General features: G+C 46.3%; 1 protein-coding gene across 3 annotated transcripts in view; it reads left to right on the top strand.

Moving 5' to 3' along the window:
- The first annotated feature begins 1,969 nt into the window (after positions 1-1,969).
- Positions 1,970-24,208, top strand: part of LOC144668432 (cell surface hyaluronidase CEMIP2-like) — a 165,473-nt gene continuing 143,234 nt past the window's right edge. For all 3 annotated transcript variants that reach the window (XR_013573498.1, XM_078530477.1, XM_078530476.1), the window contains exon 1: positions 1,970-2,321. Coding sequence is in view for 2 of the 3 variants with exons in the window: in XM_078530477.1 (XP_078386603.1) it covers positions 1,973-2,321 (349 nt within the window). In the remaining variant the exon portion in view is untranslated. The remainder of the gene's footprint in view (positions 2,322-24,208) is intronic.

The raw sequence follows: 24,208 nt of genomic DNA, 5'->3' as shown, positions 1-24,208 counted from the left end.
GGGCGATGGGGATTTGCATTGGGTTCTTTTTTTTTAAGTGGGAGAAACCTCGATTGGCCCCTGTTTTCTATGAGGCGTTGATGACTGCAACGATGTGAAACCCTTCCAATTTCTAATCGGGAGTAACCTCGCTCCAACTGTTTCCATATAACTGGCAGAAAGTGACAGATCAGTGGCTCCCCCGCCCACCCTTGGGCCAGTAATTCTCATGCAACTGGGAGAATGCAATGTGCCAGACAGGTCTCAGAGCGCAGACATCTTTGGGAGAGAGAGAGAACCCCCCATCAAAACAAATAAAACAAAAATCGCTAAAAAGGAACAAATAAAGCTTTATTTCCGCTGATGACTTAAACTAGTTTGACGAGATCCATTCATAGGGCTGGGCAGTTTGGAGATGATTCTTTGGGATGTTATACAGTAAATTCTGTGCAGCGTGTGCGAACTGCAGGACAAGGCTGGAGAAGTTAAAGACCGGACCCTCAGTTTGGACAAAAACGCAAACCAAACCCCCTGACAGCGACTTCTGATCGCAACCCTGCAGCGACCAAGGTAAGCGATGCCTGGGGGCATTGGTAACTGATGGGCCACCCGCTTTGCTTTTAACCTTCTGTTGTCCCCTTAATGAAGACGTGACCGCTGTGAACTGTCGAAAGTGGGACTTTGTCAGTGCAGATTCACACTGGGCGCACTCACAATATGTCCAAGTCTATATATATATGGATGGATATAAGTTAGACCCCGTTACCATTCAGGTTAAAAAGCCCCACAACCTTTACCGAACATCAGGAGGCTGCCACAATTTGGAATAGTTTAATGTTTGGTTTTGAATTCACATGTTTATTGTGGGGTGGGTGTATTTCATTTGGCGATGCACTTTTATTCCTTCGCAGGCTGAGTTCACTAGTCTGCTTTTGTTTTAATTTTGAGGCAAGATCCTGATGTAATCGACATTGTGGTTTCCCGAACTGACTTATTTAATTTTAAACAGTGCGGAAATCTCCAGCACAGAGTCGATCAATGGCCGCCCGTGAACCGAGCAACATAAAGGCTGCCGGAATGGCAGGGTCGGGACATTAACCTGAAGACATTCTGAAGCACTTGACACTTGTCTTGTCAGCGAATCTCTTGTTATATTCCAGGTGTTGTCCAGCTCCCTCACCCGTGACTAAAACAATCCCAGTGAGTGTCAACGCTGTGCTCAGTATTTCCCCTCTACAAGGTCACTCTCATATTTACTTGTATGGAAAAAAATACAAATCTTTCAGCCCACTCTTTCTATCTTTTCCAGAATTATCAGTGCACGTGGATTATTCAAATGAAATTGTATTTTTTCTGCTATCTGCATTTTCTAATTTAAAATTTGGTCCCGTTAATCGCACAAATCACAACTGTGGTCAATTTTAGGATTACTGTTACCTTCAGTGTGTTGAAAATACTCGGCAAGTCAGACAGCATCTGTAGCGGGATAACGCTTCAGGTCGATGGCCCTTGGCCAGAACCGGAAACTATTAGTCACCAAATGTTTTCAATCAGGTGCAGATGTGGGGGAGAGGGAGCAGAAAAAAGATCATAAGGCAAAGGCTGGAGGGCAGGGGTGATTGAATGGCAAAAAGGGAAGATGGTGCAAGGTAACAGGAATAATGAGTCAAGTAAAGAAATGAGAGAAATAGCCCAAAGGAGGTTTCAATGGCTTCAGGAGAATAGGAGAGGGTGAGGGAAACATGGAAAATCTGGAAAAGAGGAGCAGGTTCCTGGGGCCCAAGAATTTGGCAACAGGAATGCAGGTAGACCCTAGGGCTGTGGACCATCCCTATGGCTATATCCCGATAGTTTCCTCACCCCTGCCCCTCATCATCTCCTCCCGCTCCCAGTGGCTCTGGTGCAGCCTCAGTGCTCCAGTTATCTTTATGTTGTATAATTGGCCTTCAGTTTGCAAACATTAACTCTGACTTTCTGGTCTCACAGATTGGAAATGCAAACTGACAAGAACCTCAAAGCCCGATCTACTGTCCAAGACGTTTTCACTAACAGCTCAGCTGTGAGGATTACACAGTGTCGTCTGCCTGAGGCCCTTCACTTACTTCCTTCTTTACAAAAGCATTTGCTGCTTCAAAATAACTCACCTGCATTGCAGCTGACGCAGAGGCATCTGGCGCCTGAGGACCACCTGGCAGAGGAAAGGAAGAAAGCGTTTGATGGCTCAAGTACAGCAAAAACATTCACAAGTCACTGGCTGCTTTTTGCAGTTTCTCTTTTAGTTATTCCAGGTTTGCTGCACTGTGATGGCAAAATTCAGTCATCACAAGGAAAAGGCTCCAAAGGTAAGCAAGTCAGTGCCCTCCAGATGGAGCAATGCATCTACTCAATGAGAAGGAAAGATAGATTACCTAACCTGTAGAGCCATGGTCGACAAAAGAGATGAGAAATAACATAAAACTGCAGGAAAGAGCACACAAAAGTGTAAAAATTAATGTAGATCCAAGGGACTGGGAGAGATATAAAGAACAGCAAAGGAAGACAAAGATTGTCTTCTGTCTCATCAACAATTTCCAGTTCCCTGGTCCTAACCGCATCCTCTTCACCATGGACGTCCAATATCTCTACACCTCCATCCCCAACCAGGATGGTCTGAGGGCTCTCCGCTTCTTCCTCGAACAGAAGCCCGAACAATCCCCATCCACCACCACTCTCCTCCGTCTGGCTGAACTTGTTCTCTCACTGAACAATTTCCCCTTAAACTCCTCTCACTTCCTCCAAATGTGAGTGCCTGCAAGGGCCCCAGTTATGCCTGTCCCTTTATGGGGTATGTGGGACATTCCTTGTTCCAGTCCTACTCAGGCCCCCTCCCACAACTCTTTTCTCAGTACACCGATGACTGTTTCGGTGCCACTTCATGCTTTCGTCTGACCTGGAAAAAATTATCAATTTTGTTTCCAATTTCCACCCCACTATCACCTTCACATGGTCCCTCTCTGACACTTCCCTGATCTCTCTGTCTCCATTTCTGGTGATAGATTGTCCACCAATATTCATTACTGACTCTTACAGCTACCTCAACTATAGCTCCTCACACCATGCTTCTTGTAAGGACTCCATCCCATTCTCTCGTTCCTTCGCCTCCGTCGCATCTGTTCCAAAGATGCTACTTTCCAAAACGGTACTTCTGACATGTCATCCTTCTTCCTTAACCGAGGTTTCCCACCCAAGGTGGCTGACAGGGCCCTCAACTGTGTCTGACCCATCTCCCACGCCTCTGCCCTCACACTTTCCTCTCCCTCCCAGAACCATGATAGGGTCCCCCTTGTCCTCACTTTTCACCCCACCAGCCTCCACATTCGAAGGATTATCCTCCACCATTTCTGCCAATTCCAGCATGATGCCACCACCAAACACATCTTTCCCTCACTCCCCTGTCAGCATTCCGCAGGGATCGTTCCCTCTGGGACACCCCGGTCCACTTCTCCATTACCCCCAACATGTCATCCCCTTCCCACGGCACCTTCGCATGCAATCGCAGAAGGTGCAACACCTGCCCCTTTACTTCCCCCCTCCCCACTGTCCAAGGGCTCAAACACTCATTTCAGGTGAAGCAGCATTTCACTTGCATCTCCTTCAATTTAGTCTACTGCATTCGCTGCTCCCAATGTGGTCTCCTATACATTGGAGAGTCCAAACACAGACTGGGTGACCACTTTGCGGAACACCTTCGGTCTGTCCGCAAGCATGACCCAGATCTCCCTGTCGCTTGCCATTTTAACACTCCACCCTGCTCTCACGTCCACATGCTCGTCCTTGGCCTGCTGCAATGTTCCAGTGAAGCCCAACGCAAACTGGAGGAACAGCACCTCATCTTCCGATTAAATACTTTACAGCCTTCCAGACTTAACATTGAGTTCAACAACTTCAGACCATGAACTCTCTCCTCTATCTTCACCCCCTTTTTTTAATCCCTTTTCTCAAATTTCATTCTTATTTTTTTATCCACTTATTTTGATTTAAAAATTAATTATTTTTATGAATGTATTCATTGTTTTATCCTTTTTAATCTCCCCTTTTTATTCCATTCTCAATCCTTTTTCCCCACCACTGCTCCCTCTCCCCACCCCTCCCCCACAAGGGCCATCTGTCACTTGTTCATGTTGTTCTTTCCAGAGTGCTTACCCCTGTTCTGCTATTATCACATTCTGCTTTCTTACCTTTACGCCACTGTCAGCACCTTTTTTTATCCCTTACCACTACCATTAACACTTCATTTGTCCTTTTGTTCATGACATCTTTGTCAATCTCTCCTTAGCCCCCACCTATCGCTGGCCTTCTATCCAGCTTCACATGCTCCACCCTCCTTAAACAGTATAAATTCCATCACAGTTTTACTTCTCTTTAGCTCTGAAAAAGAATCAAATGGACTTGAAACGTTAACTCTGTTTCTATCTCCACAGATGCCGTCAGACCTGCTGAGTTTTTCCAGCATTTTCTGCTTTTGTTTCAGATTTCCAGTATCCACAGTATTTTGTTTTTTACAAAGATTGTCAAGGCTGATGTGAACCCTTTAAAAACAGATGTCAGCAGTATGGCACAAGAAAATAAGGAAATGCCAGGTTTATGTCAAGCGTCACAGTAGAGGGGAGTAAGGAAGCAAGGACTGGAACTCACTAAAGTTACTAAGCAAGAGAGCTATTAGACAAAATAATGGCACTAAATACTGACAGGAGTTCAGGACCTGATGGTTTCCAACCCAATGTTTTACAGGAAGGAGGTAGGGAAATTGCAGATGCTTTAGTCATTATCTTCCAAAGCTCAGGAATTGTTCCTTTAGATTGGAAAATTACAAATGTGTTTCCCATTATTTAAGAAAGGTGATAGAGCGAAATCAGGAAATTATAAACCTGTTATGGGGAAGTTTTTGGAATCTACAATGAAAGAAAGAGTGACTGAGCACTTAGAGACATTTGAACTGATTGGAAAGGGTCAGTCATGTGTAGGGTCATGTTGATTGAGCCTAATTTGATTTTTTGAGGAAGTAACTTAGAGACAGTGGAATGTTTATGGATATTGCTTATGTGGACTTGAAGAAGGCATTCAATAAGGTTCCACACAAGGGGCTGCTAGTTAAAATTAAAACCAATGGAACTGAGAGCAAGCTATTGACCTGGTTAGGAGATTGGTTAATCAGTGGAAGACAGAGAGTAGGGTCAATAGATTTGTAATAAAATTAGAAAATGCTGGAAACACTGAGCAGCATCTGTGGAGTAAAACAAAGTTAACTTTTCAGGTCAATGATGACGTTTCTAATTGGTATGTACTTGACTTGGAAGGAGATGACTAGCAATGCTGTACAGAAATCTGTTCTGGGGACCTGTGTTTATTAATGACTTAAATAACAGAATTGAGAGTTCCCATATATCCAAGTTTGCTGACGGCACAAAGATTGATGGTGCAGTAAGAAGTGAGTTGGGAGCTTAAAACTACAAAGAGACGTTGATAGATTATGTGAGCAGGGAAAACTGTGGCAGGGAGATCTCAACATTTGAAGTCATCCATTTTAGACCAAAGAAGGATAGACCTGAGTATTTTTTAAAATGGTGAACAGCTAGGAAAAGTGGAGGTCCACAGAGATTTTGCAGTCCATGTGCACAGCTCATTAAAGATAAGTACAAAATATAACCAAAAAAGCAAATGGAATGTTAGCCTTTATAACTAGAAGGCTAGAATATAATGGTGAGGAATTTTTGCTGCAACTATACAAACCCCTGGTTAGTCAACATCTGGGGTACTGTGTAAAGTTTTGAGCACCCCAACTTGGAAAGGACATATTGGTGTTGGACAGATTGCAACAGATTCACCTGAAACCTGCCAGGGGAGCTCTGGAGCAAAGGATAAAATATGAGGAGAAATTGCATAAATTAGGCATGTGTTCCCCAAAATATTAAAGGTTAATGTGTGATTTGATTGAGGTTTTTAAGATTTATGGGAGAATCTAGGACAAGGGGACATAAGTTTAGAATCAGAGCCAGGACAGTCAGGAGAGAAGTTAGGATACATTTCTTTGCACAAAGGCTGATAGAAGTCTGGAGCTCCCTCACAAAAGGCAGTAGAGGCTGAGTCAGCCTCTGAGATGGTAGATTTTTGCTGGACAAGGGTATTAAACATTATGGAGCCAAGGCAGGTAAATGGAATTGGAATGCAAATCAGTCATTGAATGGCAGCAGAAGCTCGAGGGGCTGAATGGCCTCTCAGGTTTTTATGTTCCATTCTTTAAATGATCTTTTAGACACAGCAGGAGGAGACTCCAGCTCCATTGTCGCCAAGGAAACCACATACTATGCATTTGATGAGGAGATGTTTCAGATACATGCTAGGTGCATTCCAACAACAGGCGAAGCAATGCCACGACTCCTAGGACAACAGGAGGGGTAGAGAATATTAATAAACACAAAAAGAGGGTATATGATGCATGTCAGGTGAATTCTTCAAGAGCCAGGCCAAATACAGTAAGTTGAGAGGGGAAGTGAAGAGGAAAATAAAACTGGCAGATAATATAAGAGGGAACCCAAAGTCTTCTACTGGCAAGTAATCTTTTTTTATTCGTTCGTGGGATGTGTCATTGGCAAGTCCAGCATTTATTGGCCATCCTAATTGCCCATTGAAAAGGTGTGGAGATGCCTTCTTGATCCGCTGCAGTCCATGTGGTGTAGGAACACCCACAGTGCTGTTAGGGAGGGAGTTCCAGGAACAATAAGAGAACAGCGATATATTTCAGAGTCAGGATGGAAAGTGGCTTGGAGAGGAAATTCCAAGTGGTGGTGTTCCCATGTGTCTGCTGCCCTTGTCCATCCAGGTGGTAGTGGTCGTGGCTTTGGAAGGTGCTGTTGAAGGAGGATTGCTGCAGTGCATCTTGCAAATGGTACACACTGCTGCCACTGTGCATCAGCGGTGGAGGAAGTGAATGTTTAAGGTGGTGAATAGGGTGCTGATCAGGCGACCGCATTATCCTGAATGTCGAGCTTCTTGAGTGTTGTTGGAATTGCATGCATCCAGACAAGTGAAGATTATTCCATCACACTCCTGACTCATGCCTTGTAGATGGTGGACAGGCTTCGGGGAGTCAGGAGGTGAGTCACCACAGAATTCCCAGCCTCTGACCTGCTCTTGTAGCCACAGTATTTATATGGTTGGTCCAGTTTAGTTTCTAGTCAATGGTAACCCTAGGATGTTGATCATCGGAAATTCAATGATGGTAATGCTGTTGAATATCAAAGGGAGATGGTTTGATTCTCTCTTGTTGCAGATGATCATTACTGGGCACTTGTGTAGCATGAATGTTAGTTGCCATTTATAAGCCCAAGCCTGGATATGGCCCACGTCTTGCTGCATTTGGACATGGACTGCTTCAATATATGAGGAGCTACCAATGGTGCTGAACATTGTGCCCTCATCAGTGAACATGCCCACTCCTGACCTTATGATGGAGGGAAGATCATTGATGAAACAGATGAAGATGGTTGGGCCTTGGACACTACCATGAGCAACTCCTGTAGCAATGTCCTGGGGCTGAGGTGATTGACCTCCAACAAACGCAACCATCTTCCTTTGTGCTAAGCATGACTCCAAGTGGTGGAGAATTTTTCCCTGATTCCCATTGATTTCAATTTTGCTAAGGCTCTTTGGTGCCACACTCAGTCAAATATAGCCTTGATGGCAATGGTAGTCACTCTCACCTCATCTCCTGAATTCAGCTCCTTTGTCCATTTTTGGACCAAGATTATAATGAGGTCAGGAGCCGTGTGGCCCTGGAGAGTGCTGAGCAGGCAATAAGTGGCAGAGTGGAGCCCATTAGGGGCAAAAGAGGTGATATATACTTGGAGACACACGGCAAGAATAGAATACTTAATTAATACTTTATATTGGTATTTACTAAGGTAGAGGATGCTGATCAAATACCGGTAGAAGGGAGATGGCATCGGTAATGGATGGGATGAAAATTGACAGGCAGGATGACTCAGATTGGATAAATCACCTGGTCCAGCTGGCTTCCATCCCACATTGCTCAAGGTAGTGGGGGTGGAGATAGCTTTCCATAATCTACCAGTCGTCCCTAGATACAGGGATGTGTCAAGGAATTGGAAAGCGGCGAACATGACACCCTTGTTAAAGAAAGGCTGCAAGGACATTCCTGGTAAGTACAGGCCAGTTAGTTTAACATCTGTGGTGGGTAAGGTGTTAGAAACAATAATCAGGGAAAAAAAATCAACTGGCACCTGGAGAGGTTTGGGTTAATTAAGGGGAGTGAGCACAGATTTGTAAAAGGCAGATTGCGCTTGGCTAATCTAATTGAATTTTTTGATGAACAGAGAAGTTTGATGAAGGGGATGTGGTGGATGTTGTTTATATGGATTTTAAAGGTTTGATGAAGCACCACATAAAAGGATGGTTAACAAAATTGAGATCAGATGGTCAGTGTCAGCTTGGATGAAAAATTGGCTTAAGGACGGCAAACAGCGGGTTGTGGTGAATGGTTGTTTTTCAGTCTGGAGGGTAGTATTCCCTAAGGTTCAGTGGTAGGAGCACTGATTTTTTTTAATGTAGATGACTTGGATATTAGAATACAGAGTAAAATTTCAAAATTTGCTGATGATAACAATCTTGAAGGTGTGACAAACAATGAGAATGATACTAGTTGACTGCAACAGGATATGGATAGGCTATTGGAATTAGCAAACAAGTGGCAGGTGGAATTTAACACAGAGAAGTGTGAGGTGATGCATTTTGGCAGAAGGGATAGAGTGAGGCAATGTAGACTTAATGGCCCAGTTCCTAAGAATGTGCAGGGAAAAGGGGACCTGGAGGTTCATGTGCGTAGATATTTGAAGAGGACAGGACATAATGAGAGACTAGTTAGCGAAACATAAATAGAGATACTGAACATGGAAAGCAGGGAAGTTAAACAGAACCTTTATAAAGCTCTGCTTAGGCCACAACTAGATTATTGTGTCCAGTTCTGGTAGCCACACTTCAGGAAGAATTTGAGGGTTCTTGAGACAGTGCAGAGCAGATTTACCAGAATGATTCCAGGGATGAGGGATTTTTGCTACAAGGTTAGGTTGAAGAGGCTGGAGTTGTTCTCCTTGGAGCAAAGGTGATTGAGAGGAGATTTGATAGAGATGTATAAGATTGTGACAGCTTTAGATAAGGTAGACAAGGAAAAGCTGTTTCCATTAGCTGATGGTACAAGGACCAGGGACAAAGATTAAATATTTTTGGCACGAGATAAAGTGGGCATGTGAGGAAGAATGTTTTTACGCTGTGAGTAGTAATGCCCTGGACCTCTCTATTATGAAGGTGGCAGAAACAGACGATGAATGATTTCAAAAGGAAGTTGGATAGGCACTTGTGGGAAATAAACTTGCAGGTTTACGGAGATAGAGCAGGGAAATGAGCCTGACTGGATTGTTCTACAGAGAGCCAGCATTGACTCAATGGGCCGAGTGGCCGCCTTCTGGGAAATAATGACTCTTATTACTCTATGACTCATTACATGAAACTGTTTTATAAATGAGGCTGCTGTTTTTTATCCCAGCACCCATACAATACAGCTGGGCCTGTCAGACCAGTTTGCTTTGACCAGAAACTAAATGTAAACTGACTAACTACAGCCCTGGTCCCTGCAAGCTGTAGGGATGGATAGGTGTCAGTGTGGTGGGTGGGGCAGATGTTGGTGAAGATATGCAGTCCCAGCTTGTTAAAGACACAAAAATAAAAATACCTGGAAAAACTAAGCAGGTTTGACAGCATCTGCGGAGAGGAACACAATTAATGTTTCGAGTCCGTCTGACTCTTTAACAGAACAAAGGAAAAACAGAAGAGAGGTGAAATATAAGCTGGTTTAAGGGGGAGTGGGACAGGTAGAGCTGGATAGAGGGCCAGTGACAGGTGGAGTTTGCCGAAATATGTCATAGACAAAAGGGCAAAGAGGTGTTAACAGTGGTGATATTATCTAAGAAATGTGCTAATAGGTGACATTAAGGGTAGAAAGCAGGACGAGCAAGGTACAGATAGCCCTAGTGGGGGTGGGGTGGGTGTGGTGTGTTAAAGACACAGTTTGTCTTGTTGCTGTGATTTGAGCACTGGCCAAGGGGTGTGCTGCATGACCACAGCTGGGACACATATTCTGTGCTGAGTGTAATGCTCAAGCTTGTGCCTCTGCCACAGAATTCCCCACCCTGAGCAGGCTGTGCGAAGGAAGGGTGTGCCACACTAAGGAAGCCATAGATGGAGTAGCATTAGTATCATTGCATTGCTAAAGGTGGTAAAAGTGACAGTGTCCTTCAAGCAACAAGGAACTTGCAAAGCATCACACATTGGTTCAGCACTTCAGAACCCACTTTGCAGAGGCCCTGTGACTGACCATCAGCGAGCAGAGATGGAGCAGCCCAGAAGGAAAAAACAGTTCAGACCAGTACTCTTATTTCCCAGTTTTTACTGGCATTCCATTTTAAGACATGAAAGACCAGTTCAGACCAGTACTTTTACTTCCCAGTTTTTAAGTGTTTTTTTCCCTTCTGGGAGGTTCTCAAACCAATGCAAAAAATTTCTCTCAATCGACCCAGTCTCTGACTAAGCTTTCCTAATGATGTTGTTGTGAATTTCCTTAGGACATTTTACTATGTTAAAGGCTCTATAAAAATGCAAGTTGTTGTTATCAGGTTTTTCAAAGTATATGGCATTCTTAGTGTACAGCGCACTATCGATTGAACACGTGTGGCAATCGAAGCCCCACGCAATGTCCCATGGCATCCAACAGCAGGAAAGGATTTCACCCAATGACAATTGCTCAGTGACCACTGACAGTGATTTAGAGACAGGTAAAAGCATGGATTGCAAAGAGTGAGGACAAGTTGGGCTGTTGGCTCTTCACAGAGGTGGACTAGGTGGGATTGTAAACTCTGAAGAGGACACAAAGAGGCTGCAAAGACATAAAGGCAGGTTACTTGACTGGACAACAAGATTACAGATGGAGTATAATGTGGGGAAGTCTGAGGATCATTTATTTTTGTAATAAAAAGAGAAAAGCAACATTTCCACAGGGCGTGAAACTTTTAAATGTTGCTGTACAGAGAGAATTGGGTATACTGGAACACAAAGAGTTAGCATGCAGGTATGGCAAGCAATTAGGAAGCCATGTGGCATGTTGATCTTTATTGCACTGGGATTGGAGTACAAGAATAAGGAAATCTTGCTACAGTTGTACAGGGCTTTGGTAAGGCTGCACCTGGAGTACTGAGTGCAGTTTTGATCTCCATATCGAAGGAAGGATAAAAGCAAAGTTCTGCGGATGCTGGAAATCTGAAACAAAAACAGTAAAATGCTGGAAAATCTTGACAGGTCTACCAATATCTGTGGAGAGAAAAACAGAGTTAATGTTTCAAGTCTGTATGACTCTTCATCAGAGCTAAAGAGAAGTGTCTTTAGCTCTGAAGAAGAGTCATACGGATTCCAAAAGTTAACTGTATTTTTCTCTCCACAGATGCTGTTGGACCTGCTGAGTTTTTCCAGCATTTTCTGCTTTTGTCTAAGGGAGGATATACTTGTGTTGGAGGTGGTACAGTGAAGGTTCACTAAGTTGGTCCCTGAGATGAGAGGGTTGTCCTTTGACAAGAAGCTGAGTAAATTGGGCCTAGATTCTTTGGCGTATTGAAGATTGAGAGATGATCTAATTTAAACAGACAAGACCTGGAAGGGGTGTGACAGGGTTTTTTTTTAATTCATTCATGGGATGTGGGCTTCGCTGGCTGGACCAGCATTTATTACCCATCCCTAGTTGCCCTTGAGAAAGTGGTGGTGAGCTGCTTTCTTGAACCGCTGCAGTCCATGTGATGGAAGAACACCCACAGTGCTGTTAGGGAGGGAGTTCCAGGATTTTGACCCAGCGACAGTGAAGGAACGGCGATATATTTCCAAGTCAGGATGGTGAGTGACTTGGAGGGGAACTTCCAGGCGGTGGTGTTCCCATCTATCTGCTGCCCTTGTCCTTCTAGGTGGTAGTGGTCCTGGGTTTGGAAGGTGCTGTCTAAGGAGCCTTGGTGAGTTACTGCAGTGCATCTTGTAGATGGTACACACTGCTGCTACTGTGCGTCGGTGGTGGAGGGAGTGAATGTTTGTGAATGTGGTGCCAATCAAGTGGACTACTTTGTCCTGGATGGTGTCCAGCTTCTTCAGTGTTGTAGGAGCTGCACTCATCCAGGCAAGTGGGGAGTATTCCATCACATTCCTGACTTGTGCCTTGTTGATGGTGGACAGGCTTTGGGGAGTCAGGAGGTGGGTTACTCATCGCACGATTCCTAGCCTCTGACCTGCTCTATTAGCCACAGTATTTATATGGCTAGTCCAGTTCAGTTTCGGGTCAATGGTAACCCTCCAAGATGTTGATAGTGGGGGATTCAGTGATGGTAATGCCATTGAACATCAAGGGGCAATGGTTGGATTCTCTCTTGTTGGAGATAGTCATTGCCTGTCATTTTTATCATGAATGTTACTTGCCACTTGTCAGCCCAAGCCTGAATATTGTACAGGTCTTGCTGCATTTGGACATGGACTGCTTCGGTATCTGAGGAGTCGCGAATGGTGCTGAACATTGTTCAATCATCAGCGAACATCCCCACTTGTGACCTTATGATGGAAGGAAGGTCATTGATGAAGCAGCTGAAGATGGTTGGGCCTAGGACACGACCCTGAGGAACTCCTGCAGTGATGTCCTGGAGCTCAGATGACTGACCCCCAACAACCACAACCATCTTCCTTTGTGCTAGGTATGACTCCAACCCGCGGACAGTTTTCCCTCCGATTCCCATTGACTGCAGTTTTGCTAGGGCTCCTTGATGCCACATTCGGTTAAACGCTGCCTTGATGTCAAGGGCAGTCACTCTCACCTCACCTTGGGAGCTCAGCTCTTTTGTCCATGTTTGAACCAAGGCTGTAATGAGGTCAGGAGTTGAGTGGCCCTGGTGGAACACAAACTGGGCGTCAGTGAGCAGGTTATTGCTAAGCAAGTGCCGCTTGATAGCACTGTTGATGGCCCCTTCCATTACTTTACTGATGATCGAGGGTAGACTGATGGGATGGTAATTGGGGAGGGTAGACACTGAGTGGTTGTTTCCCATGGCTGGGGAATCTGGAAAATGGGAGCACAGGCTTGGATAAGGGATCGGGCATTCAGGATTAAGATGAGGAGAAATTTCTTCACCGAGTGGATTGTGAATCATTGGAATTCTCTACCCCAGAGGGTAGTGGAAACTTCATCATTGAATATATTTAAGGTTGAGATAGATTTTTAATCACTCGGAGAATCAAGTGGTTTTGGGAATGGGTGGAAAATTGGAGTTGAGGCAGAAGATCAACAATGATGGGATTGAATGGTGGAACAGGGTCAAAGGGTCAAATGGTCTACTCCTGCTTCTATTTCTCATGTTCTTAGATTCTTTTAACTACCCCCTCAGCAAAGACTATATAATGATGCACATTTAAGAAATAGCAACATCACATTTAGATGTTTTGACCATTCAAGTAATGGCTTTGATGTTTGAACTGCTGGCATTTGGATCAGCTAACAGCTCAATGGAGGTGGGCAACCAATTGAACTTATTAGGGCCCCTAATAGGGGGATGTGACCAGTTTTCCAGCATTTTGCCATTTAAACACCTTATCCCGCTGCTGCTGGTATTCGCCATCCAGGAAGACCACCCAGCAAACTCTGCCACCTGATGGGGTGAGGGTAGGGTGGGGGGAGGGGTTCCCTTTTTCTCAGGCTCCCTGTGCCTGATGGAGGGACCCAACATCAGAAGGTGGGGGCCCACAGAAAGCTACACCTCTGCCATTGCTTTCGATCCCCTTCCAACTCCCTCGCCAGCACCACCCCCTCCCCCATCCCTGCAACTGCCATCCTCCCCATACTTATCTCCTCTCCGGATCCAGCACTGATTCCTAGTGAAGGCCCAAGTGCAATACTGGCAGTGGCCACTGCCACCAGTGGTGCTGCCGTTACAGGGGAGCTGTTGGCTTCAGATTGGGGGGATTTCCGGCCTGCTTGGGGCCTAATTTGACTGGAGGCCCGATGCTGTCCAGGTAAGTGCCTGATTGCCTTGGAATAGAGTTGGGCTGCCTGGAGAACATTGATGCAGGGTTTTGCAGACGGTGGGCAGCACCCCCACCCCAACCCCCCCAACCCTTCATCGACAGTGAATTCCACCCAATATCTCCTTTTGCAGAAGGTTCACATCCTAATCCATAGAAATAGGAGTCGGCCATTCAGCCCCTTGAGCCCGTTCCCCCATTCGTTTAGATCATGGAAGTATCTGAATTCCATCTATCGTCTTTGGATCCATAACCCTTAACACTCAACAAAAATCTATCAACGGTCACTCCTCTGGCTGATTCAAACGGAATTGATGATAATGGCTTGCGTTTTCTTTAATTCATTCAAGTGGGCATTGCTGGCTAGGCCAGCATTTATTGCCCATCCCTAGTTGCTCTTGAGAAGATGGTGTTGAGCAGCCTTCTTGAACCGCTGCAGCCCATATGGTGAAGGTGCATCCACAGTGCTGTTACGGAGGGAGTTCCAGGATTTTGATTCAGCGACAGCGAAGGATTGGTGATATATTTCAAAGATAGGATGGTGAGTGACTTGGAGGGGAACTTCCAGGTGGTGGTGTTCCCATGTGTCTGCTGCCCTTGTCTTTCTAGATGGTAGTGGTCGTGGGTTTGGAAGGTGTTGTCGAGGAAGCCTTGGTGAATTCCTGCAGTGCATCTTGTAGATGGTACACACTGCTGCTACTGTGCGTTGGTGGTGGAGGGAGTGAATGTTTGTGGATATGGTGCCAATCAAGCAGACTGCTTTGTCTGGACGTTGTCAAGCTTCTTGATTGTTGTTGGAGCTGCACTCATCCAGGCAAGTGGAGAGTATTGCATCACACTCCTGACTTGTGCTTTGTAGATGGTGGACAGGCTTTGGGGAGTCAGGAGGTGAGTTACTCACCACAGGATTCCTAGCCTCTGACCTGCTCTTGTAGCCACAGTATTTATATGGCTAGTCCAGTTCAGTTTCGGGTCAATGGTAACCTCCAGGATGTTGATAGTGGGGATTCAGCGATGGTAATGCCATTGAACATCAAGGGGCGATGGTTAGATTCTCTCTTGTTGGAGATGGTCGTTGCCTGGCACTTGTGTGGTGCGAATGTTACTTGCCACTTGTCAGCCCAAGCCTGGATATTGTCCAGGCCTTGCTGCATTTGGACATGGACTGCTTCAGTATCTGAGGAGTTGCGAATGGTGCTGAACACTGTGCAATCATCAGAGAGCATCCCCACTTGTGACCTTATGATGGAAGGAAGGTCATTGATGAAGCAGCTGAAGATGGTTGGGCCTAGGACAATAACCTGAGGAACTGCTGCAGTGATGTCCTGGAGCTGAGATGATTGACCTCAAACAACCACATCCATCTTCCTTTGTGCTAGGTATGACACCAACCAGTAGAGAGATTTCCCCCTGATTCCCATTGACTCCAGTTTTGCTAGGGCTCCTTGATGCCACACTCTGTCAAATGCTGCCTTGATGTCAAGGGCAGTCACTCTCACCTCACCTCGGGAGTTCTGCTCTTTTGTTCATATTTGAACCAAGGCTGTAATGGGGTCAGGAGTTGAGTGGCCCTGGCGGAACCCAAACTGAGTGTCAGTGAGTGGGTTATTGCTAAGCAAGTGCTGCTTAGTAGCACTGTTGATGACCCCTTCCATTACTTTACTGATGATTGAGAGTAGATTGATGGGGCAGTAATTGGCCGGTTTGGATTTGTCCTGCTTTTTGTGTACAGGACAATTTTCCACATAGCTGGGTAGATACCAGTGTTGTAGCTGTACTGGAACAGCTTGGCTAGGGGCGCGGCAAGTTCTGGATCACAAGTCTTCAGTACTATTGCCGGAATATTGTCAGGACCCATAGCCTTTGCAATATCCAGTGCCTTCAGCTGTTTCTTGATATCACGTGGAGTGAATCGAATTGGCTGAAGACTGGCATCTGTGATGCTGGGGACTCTGGCATATGCAGAAAGAGAATTTGATGTATCTCAAAGACTGTGACAGGGCACCCCCAGAAATAACCGATTGTAGATACATTTTAAATATCTAATTTAAAGAACTCCTTGGTACTTGAAGATTCCAAGGTCAACGTTTATAAGATCATCAAGTTCTGTAAGGATACGGCAAGGCAAGGAATGGCACCTCACGAAGAAACAAGCTCCTCTTGGTTTGAGTTTGTCACTGGGATCTGACATTTAAGTCAGAAAATGGAGATCAATAATTCCTGAACATGACAGCCAGTTTCACATGTAAAAGTCAGCCAATTAGATCCATAAATACTTCAGCTGCCATCCTCTGCTTGATTTTGATAATGAAACTGAAAAGCAATTAAGAAGATATATAAGCAAAATACTGCCATGCTGGAGTTCTGAAATTAAAACAGAAGACGTTGGAAATACTCAGCACAGGCTGAATTTAGCCGGGTGCTATGATCCCACTCCCTCCGCGGCTAAAAAGCTGGTGTGGACCCTTCCCCCTGCTCTGGACGACTTCCCCCACCAAGGTGGGATTCCCATCCCTTAGCCACAGGAAATCCTGCCAGTCAATCGGAGATCAGCAGGTTTCCGATATCAGCAGCACCTCCGGAAATGGTGGTCACCGCCGGTACTGCAAGATGGCACGCTGTACTGGAGCCAGGACCAGAGGTAAGTCTGGGGGGTCTTGCTGGGGCCAGGCTGGCAGGCCCTGGCAAGGGGAGATGGGGGGGAGGGGTGTGCCTGGTGGGGGAAGTGGTGACCTCAGGGGGCAACCTCAGATGGGCATGGGGCCTGTTAAGGAGGAAGCTCCCCACCAGCTCGCATAGGAAATGTTGCCATGCTGGACGCTTGGTGTGGGTCTCTCCCGCCACCGATTAAATCTCAGCTTTGGAGGCATGAGGCATTAATCGGTCCAAGGGTGGGTGGGCTGTACCAACCCCCTTGCCACCCACCATAAGTAAGATCGTGGTGGGGGCAGGGTCGGGTGGGTAGGTGGTGGGCACGCTCCCACTGGATTTTCAAACCCACCAGTGGAGGAGTGTGAAACCAACCCCATGTTTCAGGACCTCTTTTGACAAAAGGCCGTGGACCTGAAACCTGCTTCTCTCTCCACAGACGCTGCCTGAGCAGCTGAATATTTCCAGCATTTTCTGCCTTTACTGAGAAGATATATAACTGGTTGGGGAATTAATAAAAGCACCTTGCAAGGAACATTTAAGTTATGGCTGGTGATATTTTAACCCCAGTGGCAACCCATTTAAAGTCAGAAAATCGAGGCTGTTGTCTGTTACAAAGGCAGTGCCCTTTACTTTTAGTAATTGAAATCTTTATTGAAATTTGGTTTGATACACTTTGTCCATGCACATGTTAGACTGTGTTAGCTGTGGCTCACCGTTAGTATCTCACCGACGAGAATGGGTTCAAACTCTGCAGAGACTTGGGCAGAGAATTCAGCCTGATAGTCCGCTGCAGTACTGTGGGAGTGCTGCAATGTCAGAGGTGCCATCTTTCAGATGAATCTGCTCTCTCAAGTATGCAAAAGATCCCATGACACTATTTCTAAAAAGATCTGGGGAATTGTCCCCATGCCCTGTCAATTTTTATCACCAAGATAGATTTTGCTGTTTGTGGGAGCTGTGTGCAAATTGGTTGTTCATTCCCCACATTACAACTGCACTTCAGAACTACTAAAGCACTCCTCTTTCTTGCTTGCTTTCTTCCTTTCTCTTTATATCACGACTGATCCCGCACATACTAATCCACTACGTCAATTGTACATTTTTACCGTCTGCTTCCATCACTATAGCAACGACCTTCCATTCCTCCACTCTCCATATACTTGAACCTGTCCAGAGCTCAGCTGTTTGCATTCTTTCTTGCACTAAGACTGACTCACGCATTACGTCTCTGCTCCTCGCTGATAGACATGCGTTACTATCGGGTCTAACCCCAATGTAGATCTATTTCTCCTCCCACATCCTTCCATGCTCTCAATCTGGGCATCCTCTCCTCTTGCTCCACCATTGTTGGCTCTCAACTGGAATTTCCTCTTCTTCCACCTCTTTATTTTTCTCTCTTCCTTTCAAAAATGTTCGAAATAAACTTTCAGCCTCCTCGCTTAACGTCTGCACCATGTTTCAGAGTCCAGCCCCTTTTATTTATCTGCATTTCCTGGAACATTTTCTTTGACACCTTAAATAAAGACAAGTTCCTGTAGTGACGCTCTGGTCAAATAGAACACCAAGGAGGGTGGGGGAGGAATTTTAGCTTCTATTGATTGTGTAGCATGGGCGAAAACAGACCTCCTGCCCTTTGTACATCACCTTCAATTAGCATCAATTGAAATTAAAACTGGGAAAAGTGTATAACAGGCAGCTGACTTGATATTTCCCCTTTTACACTATTGCTAAAAAATTAGTTACTGCTGCAGAGTTTTCTATCTCCCTTGTCTCCCTGATAATCCTCAATTAACCTACACAGGAGTAGGAGAGATTTGAACACTTCTGAAACCAGCCTTGGAGGCTAGGTTGAGATTTGTTCATGTAACGTTTTTGTGTCCATTCTGCAACATGTCAAATTTATTTGATTTATTAATTCAATTTAAGTTCTACCAGCTGCTACGGAGTGGGGATTTGAATCCATGTCCCCAGAGCGTTAGCCTGGGCCTTTGGATTATTAGTCCAGTGATATTACCATAATCCACCTTCTCCCCCCTGTTTATGCTGTCACCTCTCACCCCTTCTCTCCCAATTCATGGTGTAACCTTTGATCTCTCCTCTGTCAGTTCATACTGTTACACTTCACTTGCTCCATCCCTCAGTTCATTATGTAATTTGTACCCTCTTTGCTGGCATTCTCCTCCCGCTTCCTTTCCAGTCAACACCGTTCCACATTTCTCTCTTGTTCTGCTTCAGGGATGAAACAACTGTCATGGCTCAGAATTTCTACACACGTTTTGTGCGATCGTCTATCTACAGATTAGGATGAACAGTTAAGATATCGCTTGGGACACTGCACAGTCCTTTTTCAATATGCACAGCACTGTAACTTGTTCCAGTGCCTCAGAACCTCAGAGTGCCCAGTGATTCCCAGGCTTCGAAAAATAAGTAAGGAGAAACAGTTTCCACTGGTGGGAGGGTCGGTATCCAGGTGACACCTATTTAAGAATATTGGCCATACAACCAGAGGGGAAGCTAGGAGAGCTGTTTTTACACATGGAATTGTTATAATCTGGAATGCACTGCCTGAATGGATGATGAAAGTAGATTTCGATAGTCACTTGCAAAAGGGGTTTGCATAAATATTTGAAAGGGAAAAAAATTACATGGAGCAAAAGTGGTTGGGATAATCAGGCACCTTTTTCAAAGACTCAGCATAGACATGATAGGGCTGGATGGCCTCCTGTAGTGTATCATTCGGTGACTTCTTCACAGCTGAAATTTACGCCATCTGCCCCCAGGGATTTGTTAATCGCAGGGTCTCCTAACTTGTCAGGCAGTTTTGCAAAACTAACTTCAAAATTCCCTAAGATACTGAGTGTGGCGGAAGAATTAGATTGTGCAATGCTCACCACTCAATAATTTCTGAAAAAATGTTTGTTGCTTATTTTACAAGGAGGTAAAATCCTTTGGTGTGAAGACTGCTGAACATTATATTCGCCCAACTTCTGCGGGGAATAAAACGTATTTTGACTTAAATTGGGGTTGAGAGGATAAATGGCCTGGTGCTGACAGCTGGATTTTAGTTCTGCCCATTCTCCACTGCTGCACGAGTCTAGACTGACTGAGTTCGTCAGCAGCTTTGAGGGACAGGCAAGATGGATCAGTGACTCTTCTCACTAGCCTGTCATTTTCATATATTTGTATATATTAACTATTTTTATCTTCAGTCTCATTGACATTTTAGATCATTTGCATGTTCTACACTTTGATATTGAAGAATGTTTTAAGTTTTTCTGAACTCTTTATGCTATCAACATCTCTTGGAATCTTTCGGACTAAAAAACAGGGATTATGTGCCCGCCAAGGTCCGGATGTGTGTCCCCAGGTCCAGATGTGTGTCCCCAGGTCCGCATGTGTGTCCCCAGGTCCGGATGTGTGTCCTCAGGTCCGGATGTGTGTCCCAGGTCCGGATGTGTGTCCCAGGTCCGGTTGTGTGCCCCCAAGGTCCGGATGTGTGTCCCCAGGTCCGGATGTGTGTCCCCAGGACCGGATGTGTGCCCCCAAGGTCCGGATGTGTGTCCCCAGGTCCGGTTGTGTGCCCGCCAAGGTCCGGATGTGTGTCCCTAGGTCCGGATGTGTGCCCCCAGGTCCGGATGTGTGCCCCCAGGTCCGGATGTGTGTCCCCAGGTCCGGATGTGTGTCCCCAGGTCCGGATGTGTGTCCCCAGGTCCGGTTGTGTGTCCCCAGGTCCGGATGTGTGTCCTCAGGACCGGATGTGGTCAGCAGTGGACAGGGCTATCCCTCTTGCGCGCACTGGTTACTGGCTCAGAACCTCTGCCTGTTGTGCTGCGCGAATGTCATCTCTGCTTCAGAAATTCCTTAAGTGAAGGTCTCTGAGCAATTCCTGAGCCCATTTCAGCAAATGTTCATATTCCTCCGGTAAATTTACCTGCCCATTTCCTTCCAATCCTTATATGGTTTTTCTTTGCTCTTCAGATATTTTGGTGGCTGTTTATTCAGTTTATCTTCACTATTTATAGATCTGGTATATTCAATGGGCGGGATTTTCCCTGAATTGCACTAGGTGCAGCAGCGGGTATAAACAATGGCTGTTTTTCCCGCTGGCCGCTGTGGTGGTTTTCATGCCGCATTGTCTGCTTCCCACCTCATTAATTATGCAGGAACTGGAAACATTCCGAATCGCTGGCGGGCAGCTCCTGATTCGCCCGCCACGCTGTGACCTCACCCCTCCTCACTCTGGGTGCCACATTTAAACTGCAGCCGTGCGCACAGTTCTCGCTGTCTGCAGCCCAGCGCTGCCTTGCTCAAGATAAGGCCCTGAGAGCCCAGAAGATGGCAGCACCAAAGTTTAGTGATGACTCACTGGAACGCCTTTTGGACGCCGCGGAAGCCGCCTCAATGTTCACCACCCCCCTCTCTGGCCGCAGGAGGTCCGCCAACCTCACCGCAAAGGTTTGGGAGTTGATGGCAGCGGTGGTCAGTGCCGACAGCAGAGGCCAGCCACCCAGTGTAGAAAGAAGATGAATGATCTCATCCGTGCCGCCAGGGTAAGACAACCATCTCATCACTCTCAACTCACGCACTCACAAGCCCATCAGACGTTCTCAGGGATCTCACTCACTGCCAGCTGAATGGACATCACCACTCACTCTCTCACACACACCTTCATCTCCTCTGAAGATCATGTCCTCATCCCGTCCATGGCACCACTCACCACCCACACATGCCAGGCGTCCTTCTCATCTGCCTGGCAGGTGTCTTGCTCACACTCACTCCATCTGTCTTCACGCAGGAGAAGATCATGCACCATCGCAGGGGGAGGTCCCAGGTGGAGTGCCGGAACTCAAGGTCCTGGCAGGACCTCGATCTAGAGCAGGCTCGGGGTTACAATCTGGTGAGCACAGTGCACCATCTACTCCACGGCAGGCAGAGGCAGGGACGGCCGAGTTCACCGGCACTCAGCGAACTGCTGGAGGCCACGATTCAGCTGAGTCCGAGTCTGATGACAAGCCTCCGGACTTGGTCCTCAATCAGTTGCTGGAGTTGCAAAGATAAGCACGGGAATATCAGGAAGGGATGTCAACTGCATTCCTCAGATTGCAATGGACAATGGAGGAGTCCATCCTCTTTCAGGCTGAGGTGATCGCGCCATCATGCCAACACGCTGAGGTCAACAATGGTAGGATGGCGGCCGCTATGGAGACATTGGTCCAGGTCCTGCATTGCTGCAGGAGCAGAACTTCATCGGTGTAGGTATTGGTGGCATCCATCAGTGTGAATGGGAGAGGGGTTTGGGGCAACTCAATCTCACTCCAGCTGCCCCTTCTCCTCGAGGAGTCAGCCAGGGGCCCTCAGGCACCCGTAGAGAGAAGGATCAGCAGCTTGACATGCCAGGGCCATGCACGCGGGTGACTGCAGGAGCCCCCAACCGATCCCAGCCGCTCTTCCTGTGACCCCATCACCTCCAGCTCCACAGGCTGAGGAGGGTGCGCCTGCCCCACAGCTGGTGATCCAAAGTAGGCCGGGGCCTTCCAGGCCTCGACCCTCCAGAGGGCCCCCGCCAAAGTCATCACACACAACGGGGCGTAGCAGTCACCAGTCAGCCTCCACTTCTGCAGTGGATGTTGGGGATGCACCAAGACGTAGCAGTAAGATTAGGGAATCAAGAAAATAATATGATCATATCGGTGGCACGGCTGTTCACAGCTTGTATATAATGTTCACAACTGTAAATAGAATCATACTCATTCCACATCTCTTGTGTATGTCTCCTTGTTATGATGAGCTGTGTTGCAGTCACTCAGGTGACACACTATGGTCTCTACCCCAACACGTTGCCTCTCGTCAAAGTAGAGTGCTTCCATATCACAGCCAGTGAATGATTCACTGAATCACACACCTTCCGATGTGTTGCACACAGATGCAATGCCGCGCACACACTATCCTCACATGGCAGACTCTGACCGTCACTGCACAGTGTTCCATGCTCTGTTAGATAATACCTGGTCTTACCTCAGCCTCCACCCTCTGCCCCACGTTTTGTTAAATTGCCTGATGAGAGTGACAAAGTTGATGCTGCTGAGCTTTGTGAATCTGGATGTATCAGATGTGTAGGATGGTCCTGCAATGACTGACCCGCTTTTGCCACTTCTACAAGAAGCACAGGAAGATCATGCTGCGTAGCGGTGGCTGCACGTGCAGCCTGTAGAGGCACTACCCAAAAGTTATTGTGCAGATCCTGAGCATATAAAAGCAGTGGACCCTCTGTTGCACAGATTAATGAGTACTGCATCTGTGGTGGGATGGTGCAGCTGTGCTTTAAGACCACAAAGATTAATTGCTGCAGATAGAGACACCCTGAGGTCAGTTAAAGGTTAATTGCTGTTTGGGGAGAGAAATTTGTAGATTGGCGGCTGCCTGTCAATTCTCAGCTTTAGGTTAGAAGAAACCAACATGAAATCAAGCGCAATAAAAATTCAAAGTGCTGAACATACAGTTCAGGCAGCATTTGTACAGAGAAAGGCCAAGTTATTTCATTTCAGGAGGTGCAGAGCTCCTCAGTAGAACTGACTGTTTCTCATTCCATTTTTTTATACGTGTTTGATGGGTGTCAGTGGTAGCGCTGGCACTTATTGCCCGTCCCTGGATGACGTGACTTCCTTGGCCATTTCAGGGAGCTTGTCAAAGTCTAACACGTTGCTGTAGACCTGGAGTCACATAGCGGCCAGGCCGTGTAAGAACAGCAGGCTTCCTTTCCGAATGGTCACCATTCCTGACACAAGCTCTTCATTCCAGATTCACTTCATTTACTGAATTGAGATTCTCCAGGTGCTGTGATGGGATTTGAACTTGTGTCTCTGGATCATCAGTCAGGGCTCTGTATAAATAGAGGATGTGCCAACTTCAGGGATTAGTCAAGAGATTCGGGCTGGAAGCCTGCCTCAGCATCACCGATAGGCTTCAGCCGCCCCTCCAGCCTATCTCAGGCATGCAGACTGTGGATGTGAGTGGGGTTAGTATCACCTGTTACACCATCTATTTAGATGCCAGCTTAACCAGTAAGAGAAAAAACTAGAGAAAGTACAGCAGGAGTTCACCGTGCAGTAGTCTTGTGCATTGCAAGATAGGGCCAGTATCATCACAGCTCCTGCCAAGCTATTTGAATGAGTGCTGCGACTTTTACTTATCGATTTGGACAGAGAGGGAGTACAAGGAAGAATTCCTAAAATGTGTTTCATTAGATTAGGAGCTAGCAGGGGGGAGGTGGAGGGGAAATTGGCACGCAGAACTGTAGTGCAATGTTTTTAATAAGATTACAGGGGTACAGAATAAGTATATTCATTATAAAGGAGGACATACATTACTAGCAGTTTTGGCATACCATGGGCAATTAAAGAGGCTAGAAAGCAATTAAAACTGAGGAAAT

Source organism: Cetorhinus maximus, chromosome 26 (assembly GCF_964194155.1).
Source record: "Cetorhinus maximus chromosome 26, sCetMax3.hap1.1, whole genome shotgun sequence".
In the NCBI taxonomy this organism is placed as follows: Eukaryota; Metazoa; Chordata; class Chondrichthyes; order Lamniformes; family Cetorhinidae; genus Cetorhinus; species Cetorhinus maximus.
The sequence above is the reverse complement of the archived record's forward strand: the minus strand, read 5'-3'. Positions and strand labels throughout refer to the sequence as shown.